This window comes from Oryctolagus cuniculus, chromosome 9, assembly GCF_964237555.1.
Source record: "Oryctolagus cuniculus chromosome 9, mOryCun1.1, whole genome shotgun sequence".
In the NCBI taxonomy this organism is placed as follows: domain Eukaryota; kingdom Metazoa; phylum Chordata; class Mammalia; order Lagomorpha; family Leporidae; genus Oryctolagus; species Oryctolagus cuniculus.
The window spans coordinates 106,329,626-106,352,507 of NC_091440.1; the positions used below are offsets into that span (position 1 = coordinate 106,329,626).

General features: G+C 53.1%; 1 protein-coding gene across 3 annotated transcripts in view; it reads right to left on the reverse strand.

Annotated features, from left to right (window-relative positions):
- TEAD4 (TEA domain transcription factor 4) overlaps positions 1–22,882 on the reverse strand; it is an 88,749-nt gene that overhangs the window by 44,888 nt on the left and 20,979 nt on the right. For 2 of the 3 annotated variants that reach the window (XM_070049368.1, XM_051850233.2), the window contains exons 2-4: positions 16,918–17,172; positions 2,188–2,252; positions 1,761–1,823 (exon numbers count right to left, since the gene is read on the reverse strand). In XM_070049368.1, the coding sequence (XP_069905469.1) occupies positions 1,761–1,823; positions 2,188–2,252; positions 16,918–16,924 (135 nt within the window). In that variant the 5' untranslated portion in view covers positions 16,925–17,172. Of the gene's footprint in view, positions 1–1,760; positions 1,824–2,187; positions 2,253–16,917; positions 17,176–22,882 lie in introns of all 3 variants that reach the window. The other variant, XM_051850232.2, reaches the window with a different exon arrangement.

The following is a 22,882-nucleotide window of genomic DNA, read 5'->3' on the forward strand; positions in this document are numbered from 1 at the left end:
CCGTGGCAGGCGAGGATTTCCACCTGACCTTGCTGAACAGGCCCCAGCTTAGTTATTCTGGGTCCCAGAGCCCTTGCGAGTTGGACACAGTCCTCAGACCAATCAATCTCTCCAGGAAAGCACACATATTCACGACAGTTTGTATTATTTTAAGGCTCCCTGGTGCCTGCTGAACAATCCACTGGGACTGTCCTGGGGCCCCAGGGAAGAACCTGTGGACAAGAACAGGTGCAACTCCCTGGAGAGAATCCAGGCAGTACAGCCAGGCCACCAAGGGAATTAAATGTTCCTTTGGCCACAACACTGGGAAGTCTGTTCTGTCACCTGCTGGGGTCCCAGGGAGACAGAAGCAGACCAGAGAGGGGACATGAGGAGCAAGCTGCGCTCCAGGGGTCCATGTGGCAGCTTGATAGGGAGGGAGCAACAGCTGCGACCCAGCCAGCTGTCCAGGGACAAAGGAGCGAGGTGTGGGCCACAGCTGTGGCGGGGAAGGGGACAGCTGGGCTGAACGGAACTGAGCAGGCACTGGGTGTGGCTTCCCAGGAGGCTTGAAGGTCTGTTCCCACCCACTCATGCTGAGTGTCAGGATCACAGATTACTGGAGTATCTTAGGGTGCGAATGTCATGGGGTACAAGAGGCCCCATGAAAGGAGGGAGTCTTAGGTCTGCTTCTTGCCAAGCCAGCTTTGACTAAACTGCTGCCCCCAGAGCAAACTGTGGATTCTATTTGGGAAAGAAAGCCAAAGGAGCCTCCATTGCTTTAAAAAGAAAGTCTGGGGGCTGGTGCAGTGGCATAACGGGTGAAGCCGCCACCTGCAGTGCTGGCTTCCCATATGGGCACCAGTTCTAGCCTGGCTGCTCCACTTCCAATCCCGCTCTCTGCTATGGCCTGGGAAAGCAACAGGAAATGGTCTAAGTCCTTGGGCTCCTGAACTCACGTAGGAAACCCGGAGGAAGCTCCCGGCTCCTGGCTTCAGATCAGCACAGCTCCAGTGGTTGTAGCCATCTAGGGAGTGAATCAGCAGATGGAAGACCCCCCCCCGAACCCTGTAACTCTGCCTTTCAAATAAATGAATAAATCTTAAAAAAAAAAAAAAAAAAAAAAGCCTGCCAGCTACTGGTCTGGTCAGGTCTAAGGCTAGGGGCTGTGCGGGCTCTCTTGTTAACAGCCCAAGATGGGCGGAGAGCTCACCCTCTCCTAGTATTCATAACAAGGGCTCCTGGCTCCAGGTCCTCAAGGCCTGACTGTTGGTGGGAGCAGGGCTGTACTGCCAGGGATCCTGTGCACAGAGAGACCCCACGACCCGGGGAGAAGGAACTGCCAATCCCAGGACAGAATTCCACCAGCTCCCTGCCCCAATACATAAAACCCACCCTCTACACTGTGCCTCCTGTCCCTGCCACCCTCGCAGGCTCTGCTCAGTGGCACCTAGAGGCCAGCAGGGCTCCTGAGGTCTTCCAACAATGGGGTCTGGAGGGTGATGTGGCTGATCTGAGCTGTGTAGACCCCCTGGAGCAGGAGCCAGGAGCAGGAAATTGGGCCTGGAGCTCTGCGGTCACATAAAGTCCAGACGTCAAGTGGCAGGCAGCAGCAAGGTCACAGACTGAACTTAACCTTCCTCAATAGCAAGCAGCACACTGGCTCAGCACACAAGCAGCCAGCCCCTTCCTGCTGCACAAACAGCACCAACATCAGGGAAGCCGGCCCCACCTGTGCTCAGCGGCCCCTCCCTCCCTCCCACCACTGCAGCGGGCCTTACCTTGAGCTTGGCCTGGATCTCGCGGGCTTTACGACGAGCTAGCACCTGGATGTGGCTGGAGACCTGTGGCAGGGAGAGAGGGCTCCTATCCCGACCTCCCAGACCTCTGCTTCCACCCCAGCTGCCCTGATGCTCAGCCCTCAAACCACATTTGTGGATGGACTGAACAAAATCAATGAACGAACCAATGGGTCCGTCGGTGGGGCTGTCCTGGAGAAGGCTGGGGAAAGGGGGCAGCTGATTCCCCAGAGAAGCAAGGGGCTTCGTCCTAGGTGATGGCAGCAGGGACACCCACCAGAGATCACCCATCATAGCTGTCCCAGCTGAGAGCCCATGTTTGGCCTTGGTCTCAGGGACAGTGTGGCCCTTTGGGAGCTAGGAATGAGACACTTGTCCCTGGGTCCCACGCCTATCTCCCCAGGCCCACCTGCTTCCTGGTGCGGGTCTTCCCTGTCCGAAGCTTGATGTAGCGGGCAATCAGCTCATTCCGACCTGCAAAGACACCACAGCTTCTCAGTGGGAGGGGAGAGACTAGGGAGGTCTTACAAGATGTCCTATCCTGTCTGGGAGAGGTGGGCATGGGAGCAAAGTACTGAGACAGAGTGTGAGAGGAGGCCTGGGCTAGTAGCAGGAAACCCAGCTGGTCCCCATCTGCAGCCTGGGCTCAGACTCAAACCAGCTGACGGGGAGTACTGAGTGCTCCCCACGCCAGCTGACGGGTAGTACTGAGTGCTCCCTATACCAGCTGATGTGTAGTACTGAGCGTTCCCCACACCAGCTGATAGGTAGTACTGAGCACTACCACACCAGCTGATGGGTAGTACTGAGCACTCCTCATACCAGCTGACGGGTAGTACTGAGCACTCCCCACACCAACTGACGGGTAGTACTGAGCGTTCCCCACACCAGCTGATGGGTAGTACTGAGCACTCCCACACCAGCTGATGGGTAGTACTGAGCGTTCCCCACACCAGCTGATGGGTAGTACTGAGCACTCCCACACCAGCTGATGGGTAGTACTGAGCACTCCCCACACCAGCTGATGGGTAGTACTGAGCGCTCCCCACACCAGCTGATGGGTAGCACTGAGTACTCCTCATACCAGCTGATGGGTAGCACTGAGCACTCCTCATACCAGCTGCCGGGTAGTACTGAGCGTTCCCCACACCAGCTGATGGGTAGTACTGAGCGCTCCCTACACCAGCTGATGGGTAGTACTGAGCACTCCTCATACCAGCTGATGGGTAGTACTGAGCACTCCCCACACCAGCTGATGGGTAGTATTGAGTACTCCCACACCAGTTGACAGGCAGTATTAAGCACTCCCACACCAGCTGATGGGTAGTACTGAGCACTCCCTACACCAGCTGAGGGGTAGTACTGAGCACTCCCACACCAGCTGATGGGTAGCATTGAGCACTCCCCAGGGGTCCAGGCTCCTAGAGGCCAATGCTGTGTCTGCAAGACCCTGGAAAACTGCAAGGAGCCGTCCCTATTTTCTGTTATCACAAACCTGACCGCGACAAGAAGTTCCCTGCGTTGGCATCTAAGTGGTAATGTATGCCCGCAGGATGGGTCCAGCGCATGCTACAGACAGGTTTAAGTCGTCAGTTCAGGTGCAGAGGTGGCATGGGCATTCACTTAGGCCCTACAGAAGAGCAATGGACAGGGGAGAAGCAGGCCCAGAAGATTTGAATGAGAATTTATCACCCCTGACTCCACCCCTGCAGCCAGTGGGTACAGCAGCCAGCCTGCCCTGTCCCGCTGGGCCTGGAACTGCTGTCTACAGAAGGAAGCTGCTGATGCAGGGGGCAGGTGAGACGAGTGGGCTGCTGGCCACCTGGGCAGTAACCAGAGAGCTCGGCGAGGCCAAGCCGGCCCCCCAGCTGACCTTTCTCCACTGCCAAGGTTGAATTAAGAGGCCGTGCTGAAGAGGTCCTGCTTGCCAAGAAGACTGCTGGCCTGGAACAGCAACCCAACTCTGTCAGAGGAGGCAGGACAGAGGGAAGGAGCAGACTTGGGGGACACTGCCTGTGAGCTGATCGACACTTAGTACCGCAAGCCCAGCAAGATGTCTCTTCCCAAAGCTTCCCAGGGAAAGACACTGAACAGGCTCCTTCAGCAGCCCAGCGAATGTTCAACAGTTCCACTCCACGTCTAACCAGAGGCACTCAGGCTGCAGCCATGACATGCAAGAGGGCTGAAGGTATCACCCACTGTGATGAGCCATGGGGCCCCAGCAACACCTGCACCCAGCCATTTCTTCCCAAATCTGGTTCCTTCAGGGTTTTTCCTCCAGATTTTTCTAACTAAATTGTCACAGACTTAGGAGACAGATCTTAACTTAGGCTCAGTGAGAACATTTTGTGGCTCAGTTTCCTTATAAACTGAGCAAGTTCTAGGCCCAGGTACACAGTCTAGTTCAGAGACTAGTGTAAGGGCAAGGGTGGAGAGCAGTTCCGGAGTCAGGGAACACATGCTGAGAGGGAAGAGTTGCAGGTCTGGGGTCGTGGGTGGGATGACCGCAGGGAAGGAGGCAGGGAGTGCTTTAGTCCGGGGGAGCTCAGAGACCAAGCCCTGTACACAGGAAGCAGCGTGGTCAGTGATCTGTCCCGGTCAGCTTCTCAACATTCAAGTATGGACCATTGAGACCTGGACACCGATGCACTGAATGAATGGGTGAACGCGTCTGCAATGGCTCCACCTTCAGAACCTATCCAGGATCCAGCAGCCTCACCCACCATGGTCACGCTGCCCTGGAGGCTGACACTCCCTCCCACCTACTCCCACTCCACTCTCAACACAGCAGCTGCAGTGATCCTATCAGAACTCAGAAGCCCTCCAAAGGCTTATGTCTCCCGCAGACCAAAGGGTCCAAGTCCCTGCGATTTCTGGAAGCTGCCGTGGGATCCATTCACCCCTCCACGCTCAGCCACCTCCCCGGTCCCTTCCACTCCACCCTCCTGGCCCCTGGCTGCCCCTGGAACCAGCTGGACCCACTCTCGCTCAGGGCCTTTCTGGATCTGGTTTCTCCACCAGCGGAGCTCAATGCTCTGGGAGACGAGCAGCAGCGTCCCTGACGGTCTCAAGGTTCAGCGCCGTAGTCTCAGGGAGACCTGCACTGCCCACCTCGCTGAGAACTGAAATCACTGCCCACCCCACCCCGGCACTTCGTACTACCTGTCTTTTCTTCACAACACCTTTCACATACCATACAGGAAGTCGGGCAGACAGAGATAGACAAATCCTAGAGAGAGCTCTGCTAGATCCTCCATCCGCTGGGTCACTCCTCTAATGCCCGCAACAGTTAGGGCTGGGCTCCAGGTCTCCCACATGGGTGGCAGGGACCCAACTTCTTGAGCTGTCACTGCTGTCCCCCCAGGGTGTGCACAGACAGGAAGCTGGACTAGGGAGTAGAGCTACCGACGAGCACTCCAATATGGGGCACAGGTGTCTCAATTTCTTTACTAAATGCTTGCCTGAGCACTGTTGGCTTCCCTGGGCCCCATCAGAGAAGTTCCAGGGCCAGCGCCTTGGTGCAGTAGGTTAATCCTCCACCTGCAGCACCAGCATCCCATATGGGCGCCAGTTCTAGTCCCGGCTGCTCCACTTCCAATCCAGCTCTCTGCTGTGGCCTGGGAAAGTGGTGGAAGACGGCCCAAGTCCTTGGACCCCTGCACCTGCATGGGAGACCAGGAAAAAGCTCCTGGCTCCTGGCTTTGGATCAGCACAGCTCCGACCATTGCAGCCATCTGGGGAGTGAACCAGCAGAAGGAAGACCTTTCTCTCTGTCTCGCTCTCACTGTCTGTAACTCTAACTCTCAAATAAAATAAATAAAATCTTCAAAAAATAAAAATAAAAAAAGGAAAGTTCCATGAGAACAGGAACTTCTTCTGTTTACTCACTTATCTATACCAAACACCATAGAAACTGCCTGAACATTATAGGCCCTGGAAAACTGTTAAATGAATGGCAAGATGCCAGTGTGGGAGAGGGGAGCAATGTGACACAGCAAATGACACTGGCATCCCATATCAGAGCACTGGTTCAAGTCCTGGCTGTTCCACTTCTGATCCAACTTCTTGCTAATGTGAAGGCAGTGGAAGATGGCCCAGGTGGTTGGGTCCCCACCACCCACACAGGAAACCCAAATGGAGTTGCTGGCTCCTGGCTTCAGCCTGGCCAAGCCCCCGCCATTCGGAGAATGAACCAGTGGAGGGAGGATCCAACGTATGCATGCGTGTTCTCTGTCACTCTGCCTTTCAAATAAATCTTTTAAAAAAGATGCTGACCGGAGGTTCCAAAAACTCTTTTAGCTTTCTAAGACAGGTGTGAGTTAAATCAGTGCAAATAACCTTTTACTTCTAATTTTCAAAGTATATACTTTGAATAACCTTTTACAACCTAATTTTCAAAGTATTTACTTATTCTGGTTCCATTTGAGCCTTTCTGTAGAAGAGCAAATCCAGAATTTTGTGAACCTAGGGTACTTAAAAATTGGGAGGGAGGCTCTCTCTGAGAAAAACAAAGATCAGAAAAAAAAGAATAAAATTAGGTTAAAACTTTTTGGCAGTGATGGCTTCATTCACTATATTGATGGTGCTGATGTCTTCACCATTATATACATCTGTGAAAATTTACCAAATTGTCCACCTGAAGTATACAGTTTATTGTATGCAAATTGCATTTCAAAAAAGTTGCTTTAAAAAATTAATTTTATGTGGGGCCAGTGCTGTGGTGCAGCGGGTTAACGCCCTGGCCTGAAGCTCCAGCATCCCATGTGGGCACCGGTTCAAGACCCGGCTATTCCACTTCCAATCCAGCTCTCTGCTATGGCCTGCGAAAGCAGTAGAAGATGGCCCAAGTCCTTGGGCCCCTGCACCCACGTGGGAGACCTGGAAGAAGCTCCTGGCTCCTGGCTTCGGATCGGCACAGCTCCAACCGCTGAGGCCAATGGGGAGTGAATCAGTGGATGGAAGACCTCTCTCCCTCCCTCCCTCCTTCCCTCCCTCTCTCTCTCTCCCCTCCTCTCCTGTGTAACTCTTTCAAATAAATAAATAAATCTTTAAAAAATTAATTTTATGAGAACCCAGAGAAGGAGGTAGAATATTACCTGTTGTGGACCATTGCCCTTCCAAGGGTTGGCATTTGGCCCAGCAGTTAAGATGCCACTGGGGGCCGGCGCCGCGGCTCAATAGGCTAATCCTCCACCCAGCGGCGCTGGCACACCGGGTTCTAGTCCAGGTTGGGGTGCCGGATTCTGTCCCAATTGCCCCTCTTCCAGTCCAGCTCTCTGCTGTGGCCCGGGAAGGCAGTGGAGGATGGCCCAAGTACTTGGGCCCTGCACCCGCATGGGAGACCAAGAAAAGCACCCGGCTCCTGCTTTCGGATCAGCACAGTGCGCCGGCCGCAGCGCACCGGCCGCGGCGGCCATTGGAGGGTGAACCAACGGCAAAAGGAAGAAAGGAAGACCTTTCTCTCTGTCTCTCTCTCTCACTGTCCACTCTGCCTGTCAAAAAAAAAAAAAAAAAAAAAAAAAAGATGCCACTGGGGACACCCACACCCCCTACTAAAGTGCCTGGGTTCAAGTCCTGGCTCCACTTCAGATTCAAGCCTTCTGGGAGTAAGCAGGTCATGGCCCAAGTACTTGGGTCTCTGCCACCCATGTGGGAGACCCAGATTGAGTGCCAGGCTCCTGACTTCAGCCTGACCCAGCCACAGCTGTTGCAGGTTTTAGGGAGTGAACCAATGGAGGAGAGATCTATGTCTGTCTCTCTGCCTTTCAAAATAAACAAACACAATTCCAGTTGTCTTTGTCCTAGTCAGATCATGTTAGCAGAGGGCTGGGGAAGGCTCTATAAAAGGGGTTCCCTGTGATCACTGAACCATCAGCATCCTGATTCCAAGTATTGAGTACTCTGTGGGGGAGGGGGGGAGCGTGACAGCTCTGTCGAGTCTGGGGCATGTGTAGGACCCAAGTTATATTTATTTAAAGCAAAAATCATGTTTTCCATTTGTACTCAGCATTAGCTCCTCTGTTTCACAGCCAGATACTTGCAATTATGCTCTTTGTGCTGCAAAACAACAGGACACTGGGGCAGGGGGGTAGGTTTAGTGACTTGGAAGGGGCCCCTGTAAGTCGGGGTCCTGATGTGTGAGCCTCATTAGCTTCACAGCAAATCCACTTCCCCTTTACAAGAAGCAGTCATTATAACTATTCGCCCAACAGGGAAACTGAGGCCATGAACGTGCACCCAGCTCGCTCACCAGCGGATCTGGGACAAATTGCCCAGGTTTGGCTCCTGTCCAGGACACTTGCCTGTAGCCCAGGGCCTGGCCCCGAGAGGAGGCTGGGTTAACGGAAACTCGTCTCACAGGCCAGGCCGGTGCTCCTTCTGCAGCTCATCCACACAGCAGCCGGGAAGGCCCTGCTCCCCACCTGGCTCCAGGCAGCACAGGTCTCTCGGCCTCCTGTGCCAAGAGCCCTAGTCCAGCCCACAGCTATCCCTGTCACAGGGCACAGGGGCTCTGATGCCAGACAGGCAATCCTAGCCCCCCTCAGGGGAGGGGCTCGTGGTGGGGGCAGCAGAGAGTCAATCCCAAGGCAGCTAAAGCTGGCTCAGAGCCCTGTGAATTTTGACTTTTTCTTTCTTTAATTGTATGCATTTATGGTTATAAAAGCATGCTATTACACGTCATGGAATGATTACACCAAGCAATTAACACATCTACCACCATTAGTACTCTTCATTCTTTATGGAGAGAACATCCGAAATCTACTTAGCAATTCTGAAATTACTCACTACAGTCAGCATGCTGTGCAACATGTCCCCCCAAGCCTCACTCTTCCTGTCTGACAGACACTTGGTGCTCTCCGGCCAACATCTCCCAACGCTGCCCACGCCAGCCTGGTAAGCACCATGCTTCTGTGGGCTCCAACATCCTGGAGTCCACCTGTAAGTGAGGCCAGGCTGCCTCTGTCCTTCTGCACCTGGCTCATTCCACTCATCCTCCTTCCCGGCTCCTCCCACACCACGACTCCATCCAGTCTCACTCTGCTCACCAGAGGCGGTGCCTGCAGGTGAGATGCCCAAGAGTGGGAGGAAGTGCTGGGTCTCTGTGGGTGTTGCTGAGCCAGCTTCCTTCCTGGCACCAGGGGTCCTCCAGAGGTCAGCCTGGCCATTCCACTGCCTCCAGGACAGCTGGCATCTAATCCAGGCTTCTCCCACGCAGAGGGAATGCAATAGTCTCCTTCACTCTTGTGCTAACATTAACCACCATGAGCACTCACATGTGCCACACACTGCACACCTCGTCTGTACAAGGTCCTGTACACACAGACACATACACAGTCCCAGCTCTACGTGCATCCCCCCTTTCGTGTCTCTCAACAGCCTCTGCATCTGGTATCCTTACCTCCATGTTCAGACAGGGAAACTAAGGCACAAAGAGGTTTAGAACCTTGTGTAGGGGGGCTGATGATGTTGTGCAGTGGGTTAAACTGTGGCCTGCAATGCTGGCATCCAAAACCAGGGTGCTGGATCGAGTCCTAGCTGCTCCTTGCTAACGCACCTGGCAAGGCAGCAGCGGAACCCAGCCATGCGGCCATTTGGGAGTGAATTAGCGAATGCAAGATCGATCTCTCTCTCTTTCTCTCTGCTTTTCAAATAAACACATAAGTCTTTAAAAAACACAGAAACTCGTTGGGGGTCACAGGCCAGCAAGTGGTGGAAATTGTGATCCACGCAGTCCAGTCCCAGAGCCTTGCTCTTAATAATTACACAGTATTTTAAGCACGTGACATTAGAGGCCAACACTCAGAAGCAGAGACTGCACCAGGGGACCCCAGAGGTCCCATCTGGCCTGAGGAAGAAGATGAAGCACAGAGGAGAGGGAAATAATTTGTTCCCAGTCTCTTGGCTTGCTTGTGCCCTAGGCACTAAGAAAATGTAAGTCTTCTCTCTTTTTTAAAAAATGATTGATTGATTGATTGATTGATTTGAAAGGCAGTGTCAGAGAGGAAGGACAGAGAGAGAAAGAGGAGAGAGAGACAGAGAGAGAGGAGAGAGAATCTTCCATCTGCTGATTCCCTCTCCAAATGGCCATAATGGCTAAGGCTGGGCCAGGCTGATGCCATGAGTCTGAAGCTTTATCTGAGTCTTCCACGTGGGTGGCAGGGGCCCAAGCACTTGGGCCTTATTTCACTGCTTTCCCAGGCAGGTTAGCAGGGAGGTGGACTGGAAGTAGAGCAGCTGGGACTTGACCAGTGTTGTCACATGGGGGTGCTGGTGTCACTGCGCCACAATGGCCTCAAAAACAGACATTTTCTAAGGCTGTCCCCCATACTTCACCTCTCCCAGGGATACCCTCCGTGGCTGAGCAGTAGGCCTCCCCTGCAGAGGGACCATTCTGCTTGTCCTCTTTGGACCCATCCCCTCGGTTCTCAGGGTCTCTGCGTGAAGAGCCTGGCCACTCACCCTGACCCGGGTCCTGGAGACGGACTACCTTCTTGGACCTAGTAGACGGCCCACATTTCTCTCCTGGGCAGTGGCACCCTGAGCTCGCAGAAGCCAGGGTGCCCTGGAGGATGCAGACACTGGGAGACACAGCGTTAGGGACAGAAAAGACAGGAACTAGGGAGTATGGGCCCAGAGATATGAGCCCTGAAGCTATGGTGAAGGCCGGCAAAGAGCCATGGCAGACAGAAACTTGTAGAAAATCCAGGTGAGTCAGTGGGGAGGAAAGGGACCTGTTTCCAAGTCACAGCTCTGCCAATGGATACCTAACCACAGCCTTCTCTGCAGTCACAGGCTGGGAAAGCAGGAGGCCAGCCTAGACCTTTGGGGGAGGCCAACTGGGGCAGCTGGGCTTTGCAATGTGGCAGGTGGCCTTGGGCAGCCCCAGAGAGGGCCTGGGTAGACCTGGGAAGAACACTGGGCCCATCTGTCAGAGGACAAGTGTCCAACAGCCCCTGGCACACAGAGCTCATATCTACGACCCCACCCTGCAGGGGCGAGGCTGCTGAGAGCAGTGCAAGGGGAAGTCTTGGCCTGACCACAAGCTGAAGGGGAGCATGGCTGGTGCAAGGTCTATCAGAAGACAGCACTGCTGTCTCCTAACCCCGCAGTCAGCCTCACACCCCTGACCAGCCAGCTGGGCCCTTTCTCAGTCACCTATCCCCACAGGAACCAATCCCATCCACTAACTCACCTCCTGCGTATGATTCCCTCTCTCCACACAGCCCTCCCTCGGGGCCATGAATGTATGGAACAGCTTCAAGTTAGCAAAGCCCCTGCCACTTAGCAGAAGGCCGGTGAGGTCAGCCAGCGCCGTTCCTGTGGTTCACAGAACCTGCTGTAGGCAATGCTGGATTAGCTTTCGATACTGAAAAGGACTGGGTATGGGAGGCCAGGAGCCTTCCCACCAAGGAGAGACAGCCTCCCCAGGAGGAAGAGCCCTTTCTGGGAGTCCTGCAGGTTGGGGCCCAAGGACCCATCCTACTCCTTAGGGCCTGGGGGCCTCTCTGTGCAGGGAAGAGCTGAAGCCACATACACCTGGGCTTGGAGGAGGCTGTTTGTGGAGGAGAAACTTTAGAGGGAAGCCCAGGAGACAGTTGTTGGGCCTGACACCTGAGCTGTGACAACCATTGTCCCTGGAGCTCTGAGGCTTTGAGACCACCGCCCCAAGGAGCTTGCCCTGGTCCCCTCCAAGGCGGAAGTGGGGCACCTGTGCCTTCTCGTGGTTCTTGGCTAGCCAGCTGAGCCCTTGTCACACTGCCTCATCAAATCAGCTCCCGGAGGGCAAGAATGTGACGCAACTGGAACTCTTGTGCATTGCTGGTGGGAATGGAGAATAAGGCAGCAGGAGTGGGCACTTGGCTCAGCAGTTCAGATGATGTTTTAGGGGCCAGCATCATGGTACAGTGGATTAAACCACCACCAATAAGGCCACCATCCACGAGGGTGCCGGTTTGAGTCCTGGCTGCTCCACTTCTGATTCAGCTCCCTGCTTATGTGCCTGGGCAAGCAGTAGAAGATGGTCAAGTGACGGGGGGCCTGCCACCCATGTGAGAGACCCAGATGGAGTTCTAGGCTCCTGGCTTTGGCCTGGCCCAGCTCCAGCAGTTGTGGCCATTTGGGGAGTGAACCTACAGATAGAAGATCTCTCTGTCTTCCCTCTCTCTCTGAAACTCTGCTTGCCAAATAAATAAATAAATCTAAAAAATAAATTAAAATGATGGCATTTGGGATGCCCACATCCCAGATCAGAGTGCCTGGGTTTGAATCCTGGCTCTGCTCCTGATTCTGGCTTCTTGCTGACACATACCTTAGGACACACCTGCTGACACACACCTGAGGACACAGTCCCTGCCACCCATGTGGGAAGGCTGGATAGAGTTCCTGGCTTCTAGTCTCCGCCTGGTACAGCCCTAATTGTTATGAGACCGAATCAGCAGTTGTACAATCTCTGTCTCTCTGCCTTTCAAATAAAATGAAAACAAAGAAAGAAAGAAAAATTTTAAATGAGGAAAGTGAGGCTGGGAAAGGTTAAAGAACTTGCCCCAGGTCACAGCAGCTGCCAGGGCAAAGTGTAGACTGAACCAGGAGCAGGAAGTCAGGTGCAGGCCACAGGGGAGCATGTAGGGAGCTGGAAACCCATGGGATAGCAAAGCAAAGGGAAGTGGAGAATCCAGGAACAAGGCCTTGCTGAGGACGCAGGGGCAGGCGTCCCACTGAGCTCACGGAACTCTGTCCCTTCCCCTGAGTGAGAAGAGCCCTACCTGCCTCTAGTCCCCAACACTGCTGGAGTCTCGTCCCGGCTCTGCCCCTTACTTGTGTGCAACTCATTCACAGGACGTCCCTTCACCTTGGACAGTAGGCACTGTGGTTTGGATATCAGTTTCAGTGTTTCCCAAAGAACCATGTGTCAAAGGCTTGGTACCCAAAGTCCCATATTGATGGCGGTAGCAGACTGGAAAAGTAATTGTTTACAGCGTTTAGAGGTGGGGCCGGGAGGGGGGATTAGATTGGGAGGGTGGAGCCTGGTGGCTTTTATTTACTTTCAAGGTTGGGGAGACAGAGAGAGAGAGAGAGAGAGAGAGAGAGAGAGAGAAACTTCCATCTACTGGTTCACTCCCCAGATGGACCACCAACAAGCTGGGACTGAAGGTAGTAGCCTGAAACTCCATCCAGGCCTCCAACAAGGCTGGCAAGGGCCCAGAACTTGAGCCATCATCTGCTGCTTTTCCCAGGCACACTGGCAGGGAGCTGGATTGGAAGCAGAGCAGCCAGGACTCCAACCAGTGCTCCGACATGAGATGCCGGTGTCAATGCCTCCCAGCCCTGCCCAGTGGCTTCAGAGAGACAGACGTGGCTCCCTCTTGCCACGTGATGCTCTGCACTACTGGGGGACTCTGCCAGCAGGACCATCCTCACCAGGGGCTGAATGAGTGCCTGGTCTTGGACTATAAACCTTCAAAACCATGATCTGGAAGAAGCCTGTTTCCTTCTCAAGCGGCTTGTTTCAGGACAAAGCAACCTCCATGTTGACAGCACTCTGACCCGATCGGTTGCAATGCCTCCAGCCTGAGCTCACGCACTGCCTTCCCCCTTGCCCAGAGCACCCACCCTCCTCCATCCACTGCAAGCCCTACCCCCTTCCAGACAGCTGCATTCAACACCATGGCCTGCCCAGCTGGTCCACCTCCCTCCAGCCTGTCCCCTTATTTAGACCATGAGGTTGCACAGAACAGGGACCACACAGCCCTCAGCCCCAGCCTGGCTCAGAGAGGGGGAGCATTTAATAAGAACTGAGTGTCTGCTATCAGAACAGCAAGCCTGGGACACAGAGAGGAAGAAAGACTCAAAGTCCCAGAGCAACCCACAGGAAGGTGCTGAGCTGTGGGGAAAGGGGAACGCAAATGGGAAGTGAGGTCACTCGCAGTCACCACCCCACCGCCTGCACATGGTGCTGGCTTGAGCTTAGCCCAAGGAAACCAGAGTGACCACCACTGGCAGTGCCAGGGAGAGGGACACACAGTGACAGGGCAGAAAATGAAGGCAGTTGTGAGCAGAAGGCCAGCACCCTGGGCCCAGAAAAGTGAGACGTGCTGGAGGCGGGGCCATGGCCAACAAGTGCGGGAGACTCGGCTCAGAAATAACAGGTGTTAATCTGCCATGCTGCTCTGCATGTCATCTGCATGTCTGCCTGGCCCTGGTCAGCGTGTCCTACTCTGGTGTGCCGCGGCCTGGGCTGGGAGCAAGCCTAATCCTTGCCCTCAAGGAGCTACAGCCAGGTCCCCAGGTCCAGAAGGCTGCTCTGAGCCCCAACCTGGGCCCACCAGACTGCCCCACTTGGCCTCTTGGGGCAGTGGAGACCTGGGCTCCTGGGGATGCTGGCAGCTGGCTGGATTTCCAGAGAAGGCAGGGAAGAAAGGCAACCAGAAGAATGAGGACTGAGTCAGCTGGGCAGCCTATCCCTACTGCCTTCCTCGGAGGGCCCAACACATGCTGGGAGTGAGCTCAGAGCTATCTATACCTCCCAGCTGGACGGTCAGCTCTGCAGACAGCCCCTCCATCCACTGCCTGCAAGGCGCGGCCCTGGCTCCCCAGGGCCACTGGTAAGCGGAGACGCGGAGGAGACGTCAGTCTTGGATCCTGGCAGGGCCTCACCTCCCACGGGCCAGGGCCAGGTGCTGCGGGGGCTGCGTGAGTCATCAGACACTGCAGTGCAGCCCCCAGTGCCCTGACCCCCCAGTTGCACTGAGCCTGACTTACCTGAGCCAGGGCCAGGCAGAGGCAGGAGCAGGGGAGAGGAGCAAGGCCGTTCAGGGTAGGTAATATGTGGCACCAGGCTCACGGGCTGGACAGCTGGGGGCTGGAGCTGCCCACTCCCCACCTCCTGCCCCAAAGACCCAGGGATGAACTCATGGCTTCTCTGAAAGTCCTTTGCTGCATCTGCAAGCACAGATCCTAATTCTTCCCTCCCTGGAAGGATCTTTTTACAAAATATTTATTTATCTATTTGAAAGGCAGAATTAAAGGGAAGCAAGCAGGGAAACACAGAGGAAGTCTTCTATCTGCTGTTTCACTCTCCAAATGGTGGAAACGGCCAGGGCTGGCCAGAGCTGGGCCAGGCTGAAGCCAGGAGTGAGCAACTCCATCCAGGTTTCCCAAGCAGGTAACAGGGTTGCCAGTGGAGTAGCTGGGACTCCAACTGGTATTCACATAGGATCCGGGCATCGCAGGCAGTGAGTGGCTCAACCTGCTATGCCACAACCTCTGCCCCACCCCACCCCCCAACAAGATCTTTGACAGGACTGAGGAGACAGGCCAATGTCAGGAGCCAGGAGCTTCTTCCAGATCTCCCAGGTGGGTACAGAGGCCCAAGGACTGAGCCATCCTCCACTACTCTCCCAGGCACATTAGCAGGGAGCTAGATCAGAAGTGGAGCAGCTAGAACTTGAACTGGTACCCATATGGGGATCTCAAGAGGCAGCTTAACCTGTTACACTGCAACACCAGGCCCTGCGCTACTTCTGATCCAGCTCCCTGCTAACGCACCTAGGAAGATGCATCCAAGGCCTTGGGCCCCTGACACCCATGTGGGAAACCTGGATGGAGTTCCAGACTCCTAGCTTCAGGCAGGCCCAGCACCAACTGTTGCAGCCAATTGGGGAATGAATCAGCAGATAGAAGATCTCTCTGTGTTCTCCCTCTCTGTAATTCTGCCTTTAAAATAAATAAATAAATCTTTAAAAAAAAAAAAAGAAATATATTCTACAACAACTAAATGAAATTAAAATGCTCATCAACAGAAGAATGGGTGAGCAAAACATAGTACACACACAAGATGGAAAATCAGCCTGAGAGAGGCTGGGAATTCTGCCACAACATGGCTAACCCTGGTTAAGGGGCTGGTGCTGTGGCGTAGCATGTAAAAGCCACTGCCTGCAGTTCCAGCATCCCACATGGGCACCAGTTTGAGTCTCAGCTGCTCCACTTCCAATCCAGCTCTCTGCTGGGTTGGGAAAGTAGCAGAAACTGGCCCAAGTCCTGGGGCCTCTGCATCCATGTGGGAGCCCAGTCAAGAAGAAGTTCCTGGCTCCTGATTGGCACAGCTCCGGCCACTGCAGCCATTTGGGGAGTGAACCATCAGATGGAAGATCTCTCTCTATCTCTCTCCACCTGTGCCTCTCTGTAACTCTGCCTTTCAAGTAAATAAATAAAATCTTTTTTAAAAAATTATGGTTAAAAGAGTACATTTTATGTTGTAGACATTTTACCCCACCTCCAAAAAAACCCCAACAAGTAAACAGCCAGAGCTGCCGACTCACAGTGGTGCTCCATCAAATGACACGTGCTGATCCCACCACACTCTGCATCTCCACAAGGCCTTCCACACACCTGCAGCGCCTTCAGTGCGCGGCCTTCCCTGACTGCCTCTTACACGTATGTGTTGAGATCATCTGTCCCCTAAGTGTCCAGCAAGCACGTGATGGCTTCCCAACTGGGGACCGGGGACCCCGAGACAGCGGTGCAGCCAAAACACCTGCCTCCCCCGGCACATCCCACCCTCATGCCTCCGCTCACCATCAGTATCCACCCTTTCTCCACCAGAGGACTGGAAAGAGCCTCAAGTCCCAAGGTGGCTTCCTCACCAGCGAAGTGGGGTCGACCCCCCTGTCCGGCTTACTGCAATCTGCCCCAGCTAACTGTGGGCTCTCCAGCCCCTCGCCACGGCACACCAGATACACAGAGGGCTTGACGCAAGAACGAGTGAGTGAGTGAACGCAGGAGGGAATGAGTCCAGTCCAGAAGGAGCCCCCACTTCCTCATCACCCTCCACAGCCAAGGTGTGACTCCACTCCTGGAGATCAAACCCTTGCCTGAAGGACAGCTTGTGGGATTTTCCCAGCCTGCTCTAGGGAGCTGTTCTACTCCCCTTTCCAAGTTTTCCACCACCACAGCTTCTTACTCCTGGGGTCCCACTCACCTCAGATGCCCCCATCCCTGGGATCCCTGTGGAGTTGGGGGAGCACAAGGCCCACCTGGTGGACGTTCTAAGAGGCCATGCCTCCCCAAGGTTCCCGTGCCCAGCCCACCCCCACCCCGGGCCTTGGCTTTGCTTCCAGGGCTGGGCCACGAGGCTCCTTACCGTACATCTTGCCTTCGTCCGACAGGATGATTTTACGCCGGCCACAGGGCGGGTAGATGGCCAGGGCCTCCTGGAAGCTCTGCTCGATGTCCGGGCTCCACACACCCTCAGCATCGTTGTCGATGGGCTTGTCCAGTGCCTGACTGCCCCCAGAGACGTTGCTCCCCTCAGGGGAGTTGGGAGAGCTCCACTCGTTGGAGGTAATGGTGCCGGCCTTGCCCTCCAAGGCTCCGCTTGGAGGAGCGCCCGTTGGACCTGCTGGGGCAGGAAGCATTGGTGAGGGGTCACAGCCATGTGGACCTGGGACGCCCACAGCCCCAACCAGTTGCCATGAGGATCAGGAGGCCTGGGCTCACACAGTCATTTCCCTTCTGTGGGCCTCGGCGTCCCTCCTGTCCACCGAACACAACGTCTGAGGTGCTCTCTTAACGTGGTTCCAGGTACTCACACCAATAGCTAGAATTGTGGCCAACTGGGGAGTGAACCAGCGGATGGAAGACCTCTCTCTCTCTCTCTCTTTCTCTCTGTGTAACTCTGACTTTCAAATAAATAAGTAAATCTTTTTTTTTTAAGATTTTATTTATTTATTTGAGAGATAAAGTTACAGACAGCAAGAGGGAGAGACAGAGAAAAAGGTCTTCCATCTGCTGGTTCACTCCCCAAATGGCTGCAATGGCAGAACTGCGCTGACCTGAAGCCAGGAGCCAGGAGCTTCTTCCAGGTCTCCCACGTGGGTACAGAGGCCAAAAGACTTGGGTCATCTTCTGCTGCTTTCCCAGGCCATAGCAGAGAGCTGGATTGGAAGAGGAGCAGCTGGGACTAGAACCGGCACCCATATGGGATGCCAGCGCCTCAGGCAGAGGATTAACCTACTGCACCACAGCACCAGCCCCAATCTTTAAAAAAAAAAAAAAAGGTAAATCTAGGGGTTGTGCCGTGTTTGCAGCACCGGCATACCATTTGGGCCCCAGTTTGGGTTCTGGCTGCTCTACTTCCAATCCAGCTGTCTGCTAATGTACCTGGGAAAGCAGCAAAAGATGGCCCCCAAGTCCTTGGGCCCCTGCATCCATGTGGGTGACCTGGATGAAGCTCCTGGCTCTTGGGTTCAGCCTGGCCCAGCACCAGCTGCTGCAGCCACTGGGGAGTGAACAAGCAGATGGAAGATCTCTTCTCTCTCTCTTTCTGTAATTCTGCCTTTCAAATAAATAAATAAATAAAAGCGCACGAGAGAGAGAGAGAGAGAGAGAGCGCAAAACTAAACAACCTTAACTATTAGAAACAGTACTACTTTTGGGCATTGTGGCACAGTGGTTAAGCCACCTTTGACCACGTCCTGTATCACAGTGTCTGAGTTTGAGTCCTGCCTCCACTTCTGACTCAGCTTCCTGCCAATGTGCAACCTGGAAGGCAACAAGTGGTGACACAAGTACATGGGTCCCTGTCACCTATGTGGGAGACCAGGACGGAGCTGCTGGCTCCTGGGTTTAGCTCAGCCCAGTCCCAGCTGTTGCAAGCATTTGGGGAGTAAACCAGCAGATGTAAGAACTCTCTGCAACTTGACCTTCAAATAAATAAAAATAAAGCTTTAAAAAAGGGACACTAGTGACTAATTTAATTTGGCAAAGTGAACCTTTCACACACACATGAAGAGAGAATGTGTTTTTGAACCATAAACTCAGAAGGTACATTTCATAAAACTCAAGGCCTGCTCATAACAAAAACTCTTAGAAAACTGCTAGAAACAAAAGGATATTTCCTTAACCTAAGGAAAGATACCGCCCCAAAACCTGCACAAGTGTCACACCAGATGAAACACTAGAAGCATTCTATTAAATTCAAGAATAAGATAAAGAATGCTCACTTTTTTTTTTAAATTTATTTATTTACTTGAGAGGCAGAGTTACAGAGAGGGAGAGACAAAAAGAAAGCTCTTCTATCAGCTGGTTCACTCCCCAAATGACCTCAATGGCCAGAACTAGGCTGATCCAAAGCCAGGAGCCAGGAACTTCTTCCTGGTCTCTCATGTGGGTGCAGAGGCCCAAGCACTTGGGCCACCTTCTACAGCTTTCCCAGGCCATTAGCAGGGAGCTAGATTGGATATGGGATACTAGCACTGCAGCCAGAGGCTTAACATACTACGCCACAGCACTGGACCCAAGAATCCTTTCTCTCTTTTTAAAGATTACTATTTATTTAATTGAGAGGGAGAAGAGATAGAAAGGTCTTCCATCCACTGGTTCACTCCCCAAATGGCCACAACAGACAGAGCCAGATGGATCCAAAGTCAGGAGCCAAGAGCTTCCCCAGGTCTCCCTCACGGGTGCAGGGGCCAAAGCACTTGAGCCATCCTCCGCTGCTTTCCCAGGCCATACACAGAGAGCCGGATAGAAAGAGGAGTAGGAGGAGTAGCCAGGACACGAACCAGTGCCTCTACAGGCAGAGGCTTAACCTACTACACCACAGCACTGGCTTCAAGAATGCTCATTTTCAACACGTAAACTCAAGATGTAACAGAAATCCTGGCCAACACAATAGGACAATAAAAAAGAACTAAAGGAGAAAAAGTAGTAAAACTCATTATTTGCAGAAAAGATGACAGAAGCTAGAAAAGATACTCAAATTAGGAAAGCTTCTAAAGGACTTTCTAGCAATATCACCATCAAAATACCAATTACACACTTGTAGATCAGAAATAAGGTATTAGATAATACACTTCTAAAAAATATTTCACTAAGGAACCAAAGTATCCATCTAACAAAACCTAAAGATCTTTGCAGAGAACACTGAAACTGCCTGCAAAGACATGAAACACCTAAATAAACATGGAGCAACTGTGGACAGGAAAACAGTATCACAGTATTCAACAGATGCTGAATGTGAATTTCTTCAGAGAAGTCTCCAATTCAATGCCTGTGTGACAGACATCTCAAGGTTTTCCACAACACTTAAGCTGATTCTAAAAACAAATGGAGGCCGGCGCCGCGGCTCACTAGGCTAATCCTCCACCTTGTGGCGCCGGCACACCAGGTTCTAGTCCCAGTCGGGGCGCCGGATTCTGTCCCGGTTGCCCCTCTTCCAGGCCAGCTCTCTGCTGTGGCCAGGGAGTGCAGTGGAGGATGGTCCAAGTGCTTGGGCCCTGCACCCGCATGGGAGACCAGAAGTACCTGGCTCCTGCCATCGGATCAGCGCGGTGCGCCGGCCACAACACACCGGCCGCGGCGGCCATTGGAGGGTGAACCAACGGCAAAGGAAGACCTTTCTCTCTGTCTCTCTCTCTCTCTCACTGTCCACTCTGCCTGTCAAAAAAAAAAAAAAAAAAGAAAAAAAGAAAAAAAGAAAAAAAAAAAGGAACACCTAGTGACTTCAAGTTCCCTCTCCTTCCTGTCTTCCTATTTTCCTATTTTATCCAAACTCCCACCAAGGCACTCCTGGGCCACTGTAGGAGCACTGCTCAGATTCCCATAATCTCTATTCACTACAGCCAGAGGGATTCCTCCAAAATACAAATCTGACCACATGATTCCTCTACTTACAATCTTCCCATGGCCATTCCATGCTCATTAAGATAAAACCACACAGAGGCCAGCACTGTGGCCCAGTGGGCTAAGCCACCTGCCAATTCTGAGTCCTAGCTCTTCTGCTTCCCATCCAGCTCCCTAATACTGCACCAAGGAAACCAACAGAACATGGCCCAAGCATACATGCAGGAGACCCAGATGGAATTCCAGGCTCCTGGCTTCAGCCTGGTCCAGCCCCCGCCATTGCAGACACTTGGGGAGTGAACCAGCAGATGGAAGATCTCTCTCTGCCTACCAAATAATAAATAATTATTCCACAATGGGACTTTTTTTTTTTTTTTTTTTTTTAAGATTTACTTATTTGAAAGGCGGAGTTACAGAGAGGCAGAGGCAGGGAGGCTGGATCATTCCCCAAATGGCCGCAACTGTTGGGGCTGCGCTGATTCAAAGCCAGGAGCTACAAGCTTCTTTTGGCTCTCCCACACAGTGCAGGGGCCCAAGCACTTGGGCCATCTTCCACTGCTTTCTCAGGCCATAGCAGAGAGCTGGATCAGAAGTGGAGCAGCCAGGACTCGAACCAGCGCCCATATGGGATGCGGGCACTGCAGGCAGCTTTACCTGCTACACCACAGTGTCAGCTCACAATAGGATTTGATAGGGCCCTTCATCAGCTGACTCCTGCTGTCCTGCCATACCTTCTACCCATCTACCCCACTCTCTATTTTCCAAACCATCCCACCAACACACCAAGCTCTCTCCAATCCTGGCAGAAGTGCTCACTGGCTGTAATGCCCCCCCACCCACCTTTTTCTCCTAATTCCTAAATCATAAGGTTCAGGCACTAGCTCTGGGACACACCTTAATCCTACCTCTGCATTAGGAGCCCTCTTGTAAGTTAACAGAATCATGCCTTTCCTTATCCCAGCCCATCTCCCAGGCATCAAGTCTCCTCCACACTTCAGATACCACGAGGCCAGGGACAGTTCTTCCTTTAAGTCCTTGGCACCCAGCATGGTGCAGGTAAACAAATCAATGGATATTTGGTAAATGTTCTCTGTGTAATGATGATCTCTCTGCTCAGAGCTCAGTTTTCGTAAATATTTAGATTGTGGCACACCAGAGACAGAGTTTAAGTTACATGTATATCCTTTGGAAATTTTATTTTGGAAGCTTATAAAATGAAAGTAGGATGTATGGGAATCATACAGTAGAACCGGTATTGGTTCCAGTTCTACAATCTACCACGTGGCCACAGACAAATTACTTTGCTTCCCTAAGCCTCCCTTTGCTCATCTGTAGAACTAAGGGGCTATTCTCGTTGGCATCTACGGCCCTTCCTATGCCAGGAACATCAGCACTCAGACTTCCTACCTGGCCTCTCCATTTCCCCAGTGGCCTCTAAATACCCTGTGGTATGGCCTGGGTCCACAGAAGGCTGGGGAACTGATCTGACACAGAGATATGTCCCACATGGTCACTGAGACCAGATGTTACCTACTACAGGGTCTGACAGCTCACTGAGAACTGTCTATTTATACTAATTTTTATTTTATCTGAAAGTGAGAGACATGGAGAGGCAGGTCTGCCATATGTTGTTTCACTCCCTAAATGGCCGCAATGGCTGGGGCTGGGCCAAGCTCAAGCCATGAGCCAAGAACTCCATTTGTTCTCCCATGTTGGTGGCAGGGGTTCAGGTACTTGGGCTATAACCTCCCAGGGTGTGCATCAGCAGGAAGCTGAAATCGGAAGCAGAGCCAGGATTTGAACCTGAGCCGGCACTCCAACATGGAATGCACATGTTCCAAGTGGTACCTTCACTGCTGCAAACGTCCGCCCCACTAAGAGTTGTTTATTGTCCTCATCATTATTATTAAGCTACAAATAATGCCTCAAATAGAAGCTGTAAAGTCCCCAACAGACCTGAGAGATACACACACCTGAAGCCCTAATACCTAATATTAACTAATACTGACATCAGTCTCTCTAGCCTCCTGGGACTTGACACTAAGCACAGGCACAGGGTAATGGGGAGGCCAGGGTGTTAGCAGACAGAGACAGAGAAGAGGGCAGCCCAACCTCCCTGAGCCCACCAGCTGCCCCAGAGCACAGCTAGACCAGCCTGGTAAGATGAGCCTAGCCAGTCCCTACAGAAGTCAGGCCCAGGGCTGCCCAGCTGATCATTAGACCTGGGGAGAAGCAGAGGCTCCTCACGCCAGACTCCCCGCGAGTGAGGTTTTCTGAGGTCCTGCACTCCGTGTCCCCAAGATTGGGTCTGTCCCAGGGAAAGCAGGGCAGCAGGTCACCCAAGGCCCTGGGCCACGGGTTTCGTTACTGAAATGGAGCTGCCCTGAGTGGCCTTGCTGATCTCATCCACGGTGAGTGGAATGGGGAATGCCAACGTGGCCTAGAGCAGGACCCTACTCCTCCTCCCCCAAGTGCAGAGTGCT